Raw genomic sequence first — 11,967 nt, 5'->3', positions numbered from 1 at the left:
GCTGTGATCCAGAAGAATCCCTTCAATCAGTTCAAGTGACAACATGGTCAAAGTTATTTGATGCTTGATTATCTCGTGTGTTTAGGTAACTTTTACATCACCTGTTAAAATTGAATTTAGAGCCATTAATGGCTTATATATATATATATATATATATGTGTCCTCCCTGTTTGATTATACTGAGTTCAGACAGCAAGGTTATAATGAACTATTCTCTCTGATGTGTTATAACCCAACATGAAGCATGACAACTAAGGTCCAATTTTCTTCAACACAGTAACTCATGATTTATAGCCAATGTTCCTAATTACTGTAGTGATCACACAACACAATATTACTTAAGTGTTTCTAAATTTATCTTGGTAATTTATGTGATTGGTTGCCACGGTTACAGACCTTTTTCAATGCAGGGGTATCGACTTGACCAGATATGAAAAACACCGGTAAAGTATCATTCATCAAAGCTGTGTTAAGTGCCACAGAGAGCCACCATGCACAACATTGGGACCCAAAAATGATGCTGGGAAATGGTTTTAAAGCCTTTACTATTCCTATTTATTTAAGCCACGTCAGAGTGTCTTCCATAAACATGTCAATGGCTAAGAAATATCTTCAAAAGAGGGAGCTCATTATTGTTAGTGAATGTAATGAAAAGTGCTTTGAGGGATTTTAAATTATATTTCACTTAACAGTAACAATTGTTTGTGACTTGATGTAGAATTATACTGAAAAGGTTACTGCTCTGTAATTTTAAACAAAATGAAAAAAGGTATTAATGGCTACATTTAAAGGTCCTGTGCACCAACACACCTTTTATTATTTATACTACCTAATTAGACACATTGGTTAAAGTGATTTTATTGGCTGATGTGTCCGTTTTGGAGTGTATGTATGCTCCTTCAATGTCTTGGCTTGCTAAAATACTTAATTTCAACTCCACTGTTTTTTTATGCTTTCATAGTTTCAACAATGCTGCTATAAGATTCTTAAAATGTAAAGACAACACACTTAAACTTGCCAAATTCATAAAGGTACAAGTTCTAAGGTACTTGCTGTTAACAGGAAATCCAGCTAAGTGAAGACACCACAGTTTCCCAAAGATTAAGTGAAAACAGCCAGAAGACTTTTATTTATTTATTTTTTCATCTGTGTACAGGAAACAGTAAAACATGTCCTCATTTTGACCTTGCTGCCTTTTTTGTTGGCTTTGGTTTTTGTTTATCTGCATTTGGACTTTCCAAGCGACTAAAAAGCACTCCAAAGTCAGATCCTAGCGCTCTTCCTTCAAATGGACAGTCCTTTCCCTGAAATTTTGGCAGGAAGTCAGTGTTTCCCCAGCTCCTTTCGCCAGGTTGCACCCCGATTCTGGACAGCAGTTTGTTTGAAATCTCTGGTACAACTGGTTGGAGGAGAGTGCCATAAATCCTCAGGCACTCAAGTGTGACGTGGATAACGGTTTCTAGCCATTGCTGGTCTTTACTCTTCCCCCGGTCCAGATTCCAGGGTTTGTGGCGCTGAACGAATCCATTCGTCTGCCTCACACAGGCAATGATGGCCTCCAGAGCTTTGTATACATGCATGCTCTCATAGTGCTCTTCTACAACAGATGGGAGATTCTTTACAGCATCCAACATGTGGTAGTCTTCAGCTACTGCCCGCCCTCCTTGATCTCTGGGGAAGGACTGAGAGCAGAACGACGGGTAGGCCTGACCTGGGTTAAGAGCTGGAGCTGTGCATCGGTTAAGAAGACCACCAAGAGAGTCAGCGAGCTCTGCATTCAGAAGCTTCCTCACTTTGTCATCTGTGTAATCGCAGTCTGCGTCTGGGACACCTTGACGCAAAAGAAAGTACCTCATGCCATCAGTTGTAAACATCTGAGAGCATTCAATAGGATCCACCACATTACCCAAACTTTTAGACATCTTCTTCCCTCTGACGGTCCAGTGAGAGTGGACATATATTGTCTTTGGCAGTGGCAGCCCCGCCCCGAGAAGAAAAGACGGCCAGTAGATGGCATGAAATTTTAAAATGTCCTTTCCAACAACGTGATGGGCAACGCTCCACCATTTGTCATGCGTCTCTGGATAGCCAGCAACTGTGAGGTAGTTCACCAGAGCGTCCAGCCACACATAGATGGTTTGTTCGAGGTCACCAGGCACAGGGATGCCCCACTGGAGGCGGTTTCTCTGACGGGACACGGAGAGGTCGGGAAGGTCCGATTGCAGCCACTGGAGAACAGCGTGGTAGAATCGTTCAGGCTGTATGGCGCAAGGATTTCCTCTGAGCCAGTCCAGAAGCTGGGACTGAAACGCAGACAGACGGAACATGTAGTTCTCCTCCATCATCCAATCCACCTGGGAAGAAAAGAGTGGAAAGTAGATTTAAGGTGTGTTGATAAAGTTAAACTGTGCAAGGTGTAGAGATGTGATTAAATGTCTGCAATACTGAGTAGACTGACATTTTGGAATACACCTTTGTTATTTTGACATGATAAATATCTGTCCATTTAATATATAACTAGAGCCTGGAAGTAGTTGCATGCATCAGCATAAAAAGTAGTAATGGGAACACAACTAGCATGGGCCTGTCTGTAGGTGTCATGAAGACACTACTCGTCATTTCTAAGACATATTACAATATATAACGCCTGATATAACCACAAATCTCTGTTATTACACAGCAGTGTTTAATACTGTTTCAGCCAACATGATAGCATGTGTTTTTAATGTCTCAGAGTGATGATTTTACTTAAAAAAACACCTCAGTCTTTAGCTTCATTTTGAGAAGACATGAGAGTCGAATCAGTGTCATCAAACTCTTATAATGAAAGAAAATTAAAAGGAAAGCAATTCAAAATCACTGATGTCTACACTTGATATAGTGCAACTAAGTGTGTAAGACCCTCACTGGCTGGCACGTCTTTGTATGCCCAACAGGGATTTTTGTTTTTTCATTGTCAAGCACTCCTTCAAACCCACAGCAGACATACTACATGCATGATATGTGTATTGACACTCCTTCCACTCCACTAAAACCCACACTGCTATGATCCTACATTCTCTCATATTACCTTATGGCCACTCTCCAGCGACACCTTGATCTCCTTCCCTGATGAGTCAAAAGCGTCTCCCACCTGCGATGGTGTGAGGAAGCTTTCATCTTGGGTAGAGTACCAGCCTTCATAGCTCCCTTTGTAGATGAGACCTTTGTTCCAGAGTACTGACCAGAAATGCTCCACTGCCTCTCTGTGTCTCAGCTCGGTGGTTCTTATGTAGTCTGTATACGAAATGTTGCAGCTGCTAAAGAGATGCTTGAATCTCAGAGAGACATCAGTGCAGAACTGCAGGGGGTCTTTTCCTGCAGCTTCAGCGGCTTGTTGGATTTTCAAACCATGCTCATCTGTACCTGAAATGTGATAATAAAGAGTTATTATTGTAATGCCCTTGATAAAACAATGAATTGTTTAATCAAAACAGAATTTGAAGAACACCAATCCAAATGTCCCATAGCCCAAGGTGATTTGTTTAATCCCTTAATTTACCCAAACTCCAGAAATGTAATTTAAAACGTATATCACAAAAAAAGCTGCAGATTGAATGTACATGAGGCTGAAACCCACAAATGTCTGACTTGACATGCTCTAATGAAACCTATGTGTTTATATTCTGTAAATCACATAAAACCCACAGGAATAAAGTATGGGGCGCTGATTGTAAAGCTGCACACACTACAAATAACAACAACATTTCTCCACATTTAGTGGAAGAAAAAAAATCACTTTTTATTCACATTTAGAGAAATATTTGTGAACTTTGTGATATTTACTTTTGTGAATAAAAATGTAAGATAATTTCATTGGCAAATCTAAATGTTAAATATTATATCTAAATGTTAAATGTTATATATATATATATATATATATAAATGTTAAAAATACATGTCCTGACTCTAAATATTTAGCTACGTTTCTAAATATTTTGTTTATATTCTATATATTTAGCTTTGATTATAAATATTTACAATCTTTGCTAAATATATTGGATCAAAGCTAAATATTTAGAATGTAAATATTTAGCTAAGATTGTAAATGTATTTTTAACATTTATATATAATATTTAACATTTAGATATAATATTTAACATTTACATTTGCCAATGAAATTATCTTACATTTTTATTCACAAAAGTAAATATGACAAAGTTCACAAATATTTCTCTAAATGTGAATAAAACGTGATTTTTATTTTTTTAGGGCTAAATGTGGAGACATGTTATTTGCAGTGTGCCCCATAATAAAGGTTACACAAACGCGTTAGTATTGATGGACGGGAAGAATTACCTGTTGCAAACTTAGAGTTGAACCCCTTCAGTAGTTTGTATCTGTGTAGGCAGTCAGCAATCGCAGCTGAATACAGGTGGCCTAAATGAGGAGAAGCATTGACGTAGAAGATGGGAGTTGTAATGTAGTAACTCGTGTCTTCTTTGCAGACATGTGTGCTCATGCATCTCAACACAGTGAACCTCTTCCGTGTCACAGCTGGAAGTGGAAAACAACATGGGCTGTGCTGCAGTCTGTGAAAAGCCTTATAGCTTCTGACACAGGACAACAAAAGGGTCCTCATTATTTGAGAGCAGTCGATGTCAACATAAGTCCACCAAGCGATGATGGCAAGTGCAAGTGGAAATGTGGAGATGGCTACCCAATCATTAAGCAAGGTCTATTTTCTTTGAACAAACAAACGACGGGGAGACGCAACCACGATCAGAAAGGTAAATCGAATATCGTTTAATAATCCTGTAATCCGGTTTGACGATCCGGTATAATCTCATTTCAAGTTGTTCCCCCTAAAACCAGCAGCTCATGTGTTTTGCTCACTCGTCAAGGTTAGCTCCTACTTCCGGATTCACTAGACCAATATAAACGCTGCATAGTGCGTTGTGGAGTCCACTGACCAATCAGATAGCGAGTACTATCCTCCGCAAAGTTAGTAGCGTTTGTTGACTTTTCTAGCCGGAAGTGAATATAATTTATTTACAGTATGGTAAAGGGTGTAGACAGTCTTGGCATATCAGACACTGCAAATAAATAAAAAAAATATAGAAATAACAATAAATAAAAAAACATTAAAAAAAGTATATCTAATGAACATCGATCATACATTGACTGATTAATTAAATGTTATCGTTTATCTAAATGTAACACACTAAACATGACGTCATGACTTTAACATTTATTTTTGTTTATCTATTATATTCATTGTATTTAATTCGTAAAGTTGTAAAGCTGAAGGAAATTAACTCCCCCCCCCCCCCCCCCGTTCACGTTTCCTAGGAAACTACCAGGAAGTGGGCAATCAGCTGTTCCACTTCCTGCAGTCAGTCAGTCAGCGACGACGAATGGGGTTGACTTGAGCACGGAGGAGGTAAAACACTTTGACGTTTAGCGGCAGCTTTAATGTATATTTTAATTATCGGTAGCGAACTCAGAAAAAAAAAAGCTAAGAAAGTTGTTAGTCACCTCTTCCTCCTCATTCTCTGTAAAAAAAAAAAAAAATAGTTTTAACCTCTTTACGACAGACAGAGTCCCTCTTATCATGTGATGTTTAAACATTAGCTGCCTGTTGCCCGGATCCTCCCTTAAAAGTTACGGTCGAATTAAGCCATATTTTGAAACACACTTAGGAACTGAGGTTTGTGTTTTTGTTTTTTGTTTTTTTTGTTTTTTAGATGGAAGTGAACCGTACTGACTTCTACATCGGTCTCACCCTGGCTGTGAGCTCCAGCGCTTTTATCGGCGGAAGTTTCATCCTGAAGAAGAAAGGTCTGCTGCGATTGGCCAGCAAGGGTTCAATGCGAGCAGGTAGTGTAAAGACGACTTTATTCAAATTAAACTACATTTCTTCTCACGTCTTTGCTAGAAGAACATTTTCAACAGGTGAAATGTTCATTTACATGTAAGAGTTGTCCTGTCCCAGCAGTGTCTATTACAACTTTTACGATTGTTTTGTGTTTTAATTCACTTTTAATTTTTGCTTTTACGTGTTTTTATGATGTTTTGGATGCAATGTATTTTGCCTGATTTACTGTACAGCACTTTGGTCTGCCTCGGCTGTTATAAATGTGCTATATAAATAAAGTTGACTTGACTTTTTACCTTCTGCAATTGCACTTTATAACGACTCCCCTTTAAGTAAGGACAGAAGACATTTAAACTTTTAAACTTTAGCCTGAGTTGCATATATCATATATCAAACTGTATTGTGGGCTCATGTTTTTTTTTGTATGGGTGGGATATGTATGTATGTATATATGTGTTGTGTTGTGTGTTTGTATGTGTGCTGGCTGCTGGAACACCTACATTTCCCTGCTGGGATGAATAAAGTATATCTTGTCTTTATTTTACATATTTGTATGTAGTAATAAAATGGCATCAAAATGCTCTCAGAGTATCAAAGTAAAATGTCCTGTTATGCAACAGAATTGCTCTTGACCATGTTATTGTAGCTGAAGCTAACGTTTTTAAATAATTTGTATAATCAGTTTCTGTGTAATTGGTTTATTAAAGTGTTTTAAAGAAAGCCAAAGACATTGCATAACAAACCAAATGTAAAAAAATATTTGAAGTGAGACATCTGTAACTGTTTTTTTTTCTTTTTACCTCAGGTCAAGGGGGGTATGCTTACCTGAAGGAATGGCTGTGGTGGGCAGGACTTATTTCAAGTAAGTGAATGATTTAAATACTTCATTCTACAAATGGGTACCATAGCACAACTGTTTTCTTTGTTTTCAAGGGGGAAATGAGGCTCTAGTGGGTTTGGTATTTATGCTGGTGAGATTGCAGTAGGAGCACCACCTACACAACCTCTTCGAAGCACACATTCCTACAAAGAGCACATTTGCACACGTGGGTTGAAAGAGGATCATTTTCCAGTGTTTAATAAGTTGCTAAAAAATAAATGAATGTACACTGTCATGTTTTTATTCTAGTGGGAGCTGGAGAGGCTGCAAACTTTGCTGCATATGCATTTGCACCGGCAACACTGGTGACTCCTCTTGGAGCACTGAGTGTACTTGTAAGGTAATTGTCTTTTTCCCAAGATATATTTTGCCGTTTTTTACCTCAACTTATTTGACCTCCACTTATTTTATCACATGCTTGAATAAGACATTAGCTAAACATGATACATATATACTTAGCTCTTTCAACCTTCATGTTTATGACTTTGATTTGTTCAAAACTGAGGTCCAATTACATTTTACAAAATTACAGGAATTACATGTGCCTTTCTCAAATCACTCTCTCCCTATACACTTCCACTCTGCTTGCACGCTCCCATGGAGGGTCCGCCACATTGAGTGCAAAAACCTCTGAATGTGGTGTGAGAGTGGGCTGTTTAACCGTCCAATGACAAGTCTGCACCAATGCTGAGCTAATGAACAGGTGTAACACCTTTCACTGTTGTTGCGGGAGACACTCTGTATATGGAAGTTCCAAGTTATCACCCGCAGTAACGTAAACGCTTTAGATTAGATAAAGAATAGTAGTATCATGCAGAGGCAAAACTCCAAAAAGTTTACTTAATATTCAGGATCTAATTAACACTTTCTAGGTTTGAATGGGCACCGTTGTTAATTTGATAATAAAGTATTTAATAATTTCTGGGACTTTCAAAAACTGAACATCTTAATAAACAGATTTTTGCAAAAAATAGACCAAAAAGATATAGAGATTTTTCTCATATTAAGTGGTTCAATAAGTCTGCCTGGGGTAATTTATATAGAAACCTTAGGTGAATGACATAAAATCATCGTTATATAAAGTTTCTGTTTCCGTGATGCGTGGTCAGCCCAAAGCTTGCTGCTGTATTTATTCCCTCCACCTTGACAATGGGCAGTTAATTCAGCTGTGGGCGTGATGTCAAAAAGCGTTAGTGGGAAGGGAATGGTTTGAGAAAGTCCCGATGAGCAACAGCACGTGGACTTTTAACAATAAGTAACACATCGCTCCAGGTGTTGTAAATCATTTTAACAGCAAAAGCGCTTTGTCTGAATCAGTCAAGCTGGCGTTTTAGCACAAACAAGTTCTGTCAGTTTGCAGAAGGAGATGTCCTGGTAAAGCAAAATAAAATATTTTATTACAAATAAACAACCATCTGTTATTGCCTATTCCTGTTTGCATGTTAAACTTGTATGCAACTGCAATTTTCACTCAAAAGGCAGAGCTTTGTTTAAGACCAATTGTAATACCAAAACATAAAATTGAGCCTCATTATGGACCTGGAAGATATGTTCCTTTAGAAAGACTTGTTATTTGGAGTTGAGCTCATACATCATCTTGTTGTCGTAAATAACCATAGTAACAGCTGACTTACAGCAGCAAGTTTTGTGAGACACTGAATTTCAGGTATTTTTCCCTTTAAGTGTTTAGAATGAAGGATTTTATTACCGGCCTAAAACATTTGAAAGGATTGATGAAAGGAAAGTCAGCACAAAGAAAACGATGTCGTATCACTACTACACAAATGGTATGGTGAAACATATCTGCTATCTCTCTTTGTGTACGTCATCTGTCTTTCCTTCTAGTGCTGTGCTCTCCTCTTACTTTCTGAACGAGAGGCTGAATGTGCATGGGAAGATCGGATGTCTGCTGTGTGTTATGGGCTCCACAGTGATGGTGATCCATGCCCCACAGGAGGAAGAGGTCGCGTCCCTCACCGCCATGGCTGAGAAGCTCAAAGACCCAGGTAGAACCAGCTCTTCATCCGTATGATGTTATTAACCAAACTGTGGAATCTGAATCCCAAACGAGGCCTGGATGGGTTTCTTTCCAGGTTACTAACTCCTTTTTGAATGCTCCCACTAGGTTTCATTGTGTTTGCTGTGTGCGTTGTGGGAAGCAGCCTGGTTCTTATCTTTGCTGTGGCTCCGCGGTTTGGACAGAAGAATGTGCTGGTCTACATCCTGATCTGCTCTGTGATTGGCTCCCTCTCTGTGTCTTGTGTCAAGGGCCTGGGCATTGGCATTAAGGAGCTTTTCGCTGGGACCGCAGTGCTGAAGGAACCCCTGTTCTGGTCGTTAATCATCTGCCTGGTAATCTGTGTCAGCGTTCAAATCAGCTACCTGAACAAAGCCCTCGACATCTATAACACCTCCTTAGTCACGCCTATCTACTACGTCTTCTTCACCACCTCCGTCATGGCCTGCTCAGCTATCCTCTTCAAGGAGTGGTTGAGTATGACCACTGACGGTATAGTTGGAACGATAAGCGGTTTTCTCACCATTATTCTGGGGATCTTCCTACTCCATGCTTTCAAGGACATCACATTTAGCTGGGATTCCCTCCCACTCTACCTGAGGAAGGGTCCTCAGGGCTTTCCATGGGGGAACCAGCCTTACGTGGCTCTCCCCACCCTCGACAGTCAAGCAGAGGATGAGGTAAAGCTACACAGAGAAGGTGGCTCAAAGGGTGGTTGGGGTGCACACCAGAGGACTTCTTAAAGAGGACCAACCGTCTTTTCAATTATTAAAAAAAAAAAAAAAAGTTATTGCAATTCTGAAGTTTAAACGCACATCGTAGCTTTAAAATATGACAAGATTTGTTTTACTAAATTTGAGCTCAAGTATGTTTGAGTCAATGCAGTATGAACTGGATGAACAAAGTTGCCAAAGTGAAGAAAAAAATAAACTTTTAACACTGGATTTCATACCACTGATGAAGTTTTTAAAAAGAGGGCAGAATTCTAATGTGAAAGCAACTGAGGAAATTTAATTTTATGTCAGTTTCGGCGGTCCTTGTGGAAAAAGCAGTACGCCTTACCTCTTTGCTGAAACTTTCCTGTGAGAGAATGTGTTCTCTCCCTCCTGTTTTTAAATCAGCTAATTTATTACTCACTCACTGTAGAAATACAAACAAAGGCTCTTTCTGTCTGCCTGCTGTAAATTGCTTTGTCTTTTTCAGACCCAGTGGTAGCGGTGACAGGCTTTAAGAATAACTTCACACAAATAGTCAGTCTTTCCCCCCTGAATGGTCTGGTTTGCTTGTTTAGGTCATAAAGAAGCGTCAGTATTTAAGTCTGTTTTAAAACTCCTCACAAAGGGTTGAGGTATAATTTATATTAAATGAAGTCTTTTGCACTGCCGTTTACATATTTTACATTGCGAGTATAAACTAAATTAATTCACCAGGTTGTGCCTTCTGTTACTGAAAACAATCACCTTATTCATAGGTTTGCACTTTTAACCATAGCATATAAATGATTGTAACGTGTAAAGAAAATACCATATTTGCCCTGAATACATTTCAAACATCTGTTGTTGAGCACGTTCAAATTCCTCTGATGAGTTTCTGTAATACCTCAGTATTATATACAAACAGCACCAAAGAATGTTTTTTTTCCCCCTGTATACATTTATTCCAAATATATGCCAAGCTGTAACAAATCTCTGATGTTTAACTGTTTTTGTGTTTGATAATGCTGATTAAACATTCGACTACATCATGAATTGACAAACATTTCTCAAAGCATGAACAGAATTATTTGGCATTTGGTTTATTGCATATATACAGTCCATAACCTCACTCCTCCTCCTCTGTCATGACATGACCGCTTGCTCACTTAAGTTATCGTCGAGTAGACCGAGAAGTCCAAGTAGCTTTCAAAACAGCTGGCCAGCTTAATGTCCCAGGTGCATCCATTTTTTTGACAGTCTCCTACACTTGACCCACTAGTTTAACACATTCAAGCTCAGTATAACATTTAAGCTCAAAGTGAGAGGACAAACAGACTTTTTCATTACTCTATATATGATAATATCAGGCACTTGTATCAAAAGCAACAATTCACGTTTTTTCCTTTTCTCCAGCTGATGGGACAGTTCAACGACATGACATGACGTTGGCTGCCGAATGACATCCTCTCAGGGTGGTGGTTGCTGCGTGCTCTGCGTCTCGTCAGTCTTTTCAGGGACAGTTTTTAGTCTGACATGCTTTCAGAGAATGAGCCCTTGCCCCTCTGAGTCTGTTCCAGTCTGTTAAGGATAAACTGGCTGGTGTCAATAAACCTCTCCACACAATTAACGAAGCACATTTCAGTCCTTGAGTCCAGCTTTGGTCCCGGTTTATCCATGCATTTCTCCTAGAGACAGAGACAGACTGGTTTATTTAGGTAAACACCCGTAGCATACACAATTAAGCACAGTAGTTGTTTGCACACTTGCCCCAGATGTGACCTCATCACGTCCCGTCGTAAGAAGACGATCACGTAATGTAACCATACACTGTATATAATATAATAATTTGTCGCCCAGACAGAGGACATATGTCGTTATAATTACTTAGATAAAAACGTTTTTAACAATATGCATCACTTCAGCTCCTGCAGGTCTGCAAAGGAGTCGCTATGTGACGTCATGAATGAGTGACATATGGAGAGATGGGTCACATAAGACTGTCTACATGAGGTAAGATAATAGCATGTTTACATAATTATTGGAAAACAGCAAATAAAATAAAAAACATGAACTATGAATTTAATGTCAATGTGAGTCAGTTGTAGTCAAAAGTAAAAAAACAAGAGCTGAAACATTAGCATTAGCTTCAAGCTGAACTCTTACCCAGCAAACCTCAGTCATCTGATGAACCAGCTGCTGAAATCTCTGTTTTTGCGACTCGATTTCGATAAACTGTTGAAGTTGAGGGTCCGCAGTCGCTCCCTGGCCGGCCATTGTTTAAAAGACAAGACGCTGTAGTAGATAATTTATCAATATCCAAGTTTCTTATGGTTCTGATGCTGACCTTCACGTGCATGTATGATGGTATGAACGACGGGAAAGCGGAAGTAGACCAACCAATCACAGAGTGCGTTCTTCTGATGTCATCCGTCATCATACATACGTAATTTTTCAGCCATATTTAATTAATAATGTTATTCAATAAAAGCAAAATAGAACTATACTAACTATATATATA

At 38.9% G+C, this 11,967-nt stretch overlaps 3 protein-coding genes across 3 annotated transcripts; 1 reads left to right on the top strand and 2 right to left on the bottom strand.

The window, feature by feature from the left end:
- Nucleotides 1-1,121: 1,121 nt before the first annotated feature.
- Nucleotides 1,122-4,907, bottom strand: mars2 (methionyl-tRNA synthetase 2, mitochondrial). The gene is made up of 3 exons (XM_020640442.3): nt 4,339-4,907; nt 3,071-3,405; nt 1,122-2,354 (listed from the first exon to the last, which is right to left on the bottom strand). The coding sequence occupies exons 1-3, from the start codon at nt 4,619-4,621 to the stop codon at nt 1,176-1,178; spliced, it is 1,797 nt and encodes a 598-aa protein (XP_020496098.2). The 5' UTR covers nt 4,622-4,907; the 3' UTR covers nt 1,122-1,175.
- Nucleotides 4,908-5,335: 428 nt separating this feature from the next.
- Nucleotides 5,336-10,495, top strand: zgc:101583 (uncharacterized protein LOC494104 homolog). Its single transcript, XM_020640456.3, has 6 exons — nt 5,336-5,422; nt 5,727-5,859; nt 6,663-6,719; nt 6,987-7,077; nt 8,583-8,743; nt 8,863-10,495. Exons 2-6 carry the CDS (start codon nt 5,727-5,729, stop codon nt 9,495-9,497), a joined length of 1,077 nt encoding a protein of 358 aa, XP_020496112.1. The 5' UTR covers nt 5,336-5,422; the 3' UTR covers nt 9,498-10,495.
- A 31-nt stretch (nt 10,496-10,526) lies between these two features.
- Nucleotides 10,527-11,835, bottom strand: timm8a (translocase of inner mitochondrial membrane 8 homolog A (yeast)). The gene is made up of 2 exons (XM_020640457.3): nt 11,613-11,835; nt 10,527-11,134 (listed from the first exon to the last, which is right to left on the bottom strand). Exons 1-2 carry the CDS (start codon nt 11,721-11,723, stop codon nt 10,973-10,975), a joined length of 273 nt encoding a protein of 90 aa, XP_020496113.1. The 5' UTR covers nt 11,724-11,835; the 3' UTR covers nt 10,527-10,972.
- Nucleotides 11,836-11,967: the final 132 nt, after the last annotated feature.

This window comes from Labrus bergylta, chromosome 9 (genome assembly GCF_963930695.1).
Source record: "Labrus bergylta chromosome 9, fLabBer1.1, whole genome shotgun sequence".
Taxonomy (NCBI): domain Eukaryota; kingdom Metazoa; phylum Chordata; class Actinopteri; order Labriformes; family Labridae; genus Labrus; species Labrus bergylta.
This window is presented reverse-complemented; position numbering and strand designations above follow the sequence as displayed.

Excerpts from the sequence above, each read along its gene's own strand:
- mars2 (XM_020640442.3), bottom strand. The coding sequence starts at position 4,621 with ATGAGGACCCTTTTGTTGTCCTGTGTCAGAAGCTATAAGGCTTTTCAC. Across the intron at positions 3,406-4,338 it reads CAACTCTAAGTTTGCAACAG|GTACAGATGAGCATGGTTTG; the intron begins GTAATTCTTCCC and ends ATCACATTTCAG. Across the intron at positions 2,355-3,070 it reads CGCTGGAGAGTGGCCATAAG|GTGGATTGGATGATGGAGGA; the intron begins GTAATATGAGAG and ends TTTTCTTCCCAG.
- zgc:101583 (XM_020640456.3), top strand. The coding sequence starts at position 5,727 with ATGGAAGTGAACCGTACTGACTTCTACATCGGTCTCACCCTGGCTGTG. Across the intron at positions 6,720-6,986 it reads GTGGGCAGGACTTATTTCAA|TGGGAGCTGGAGAGGCTGCA; the intron begins GTAAGTGAATGA and ends TTTTTATTCTAG. Across the intron at positions 8,744-8,862 it reads TGAGAAGCTCAAAGACCCAG|GTTTCATTGTGTTTGCTGTG; the intron begins GTAGAACCAGCT and ends TGCTCCCACTAG.
- timm8a (XM_020640457.3), bottom strand. The coding sequence starts at position 11,723 with ATGGCCGGCCAGGGAGCGACTGCGGACCCTCAACTTCAACAGTTTATC. Across the intron at positions 11,135-11,612 it reads AGATGACTGAGGTTTGCTGG|GAGAAATGCATGGATAAACC; the intron begins GTAAGAGTTCAG and ends CTCTGTCTCTAG.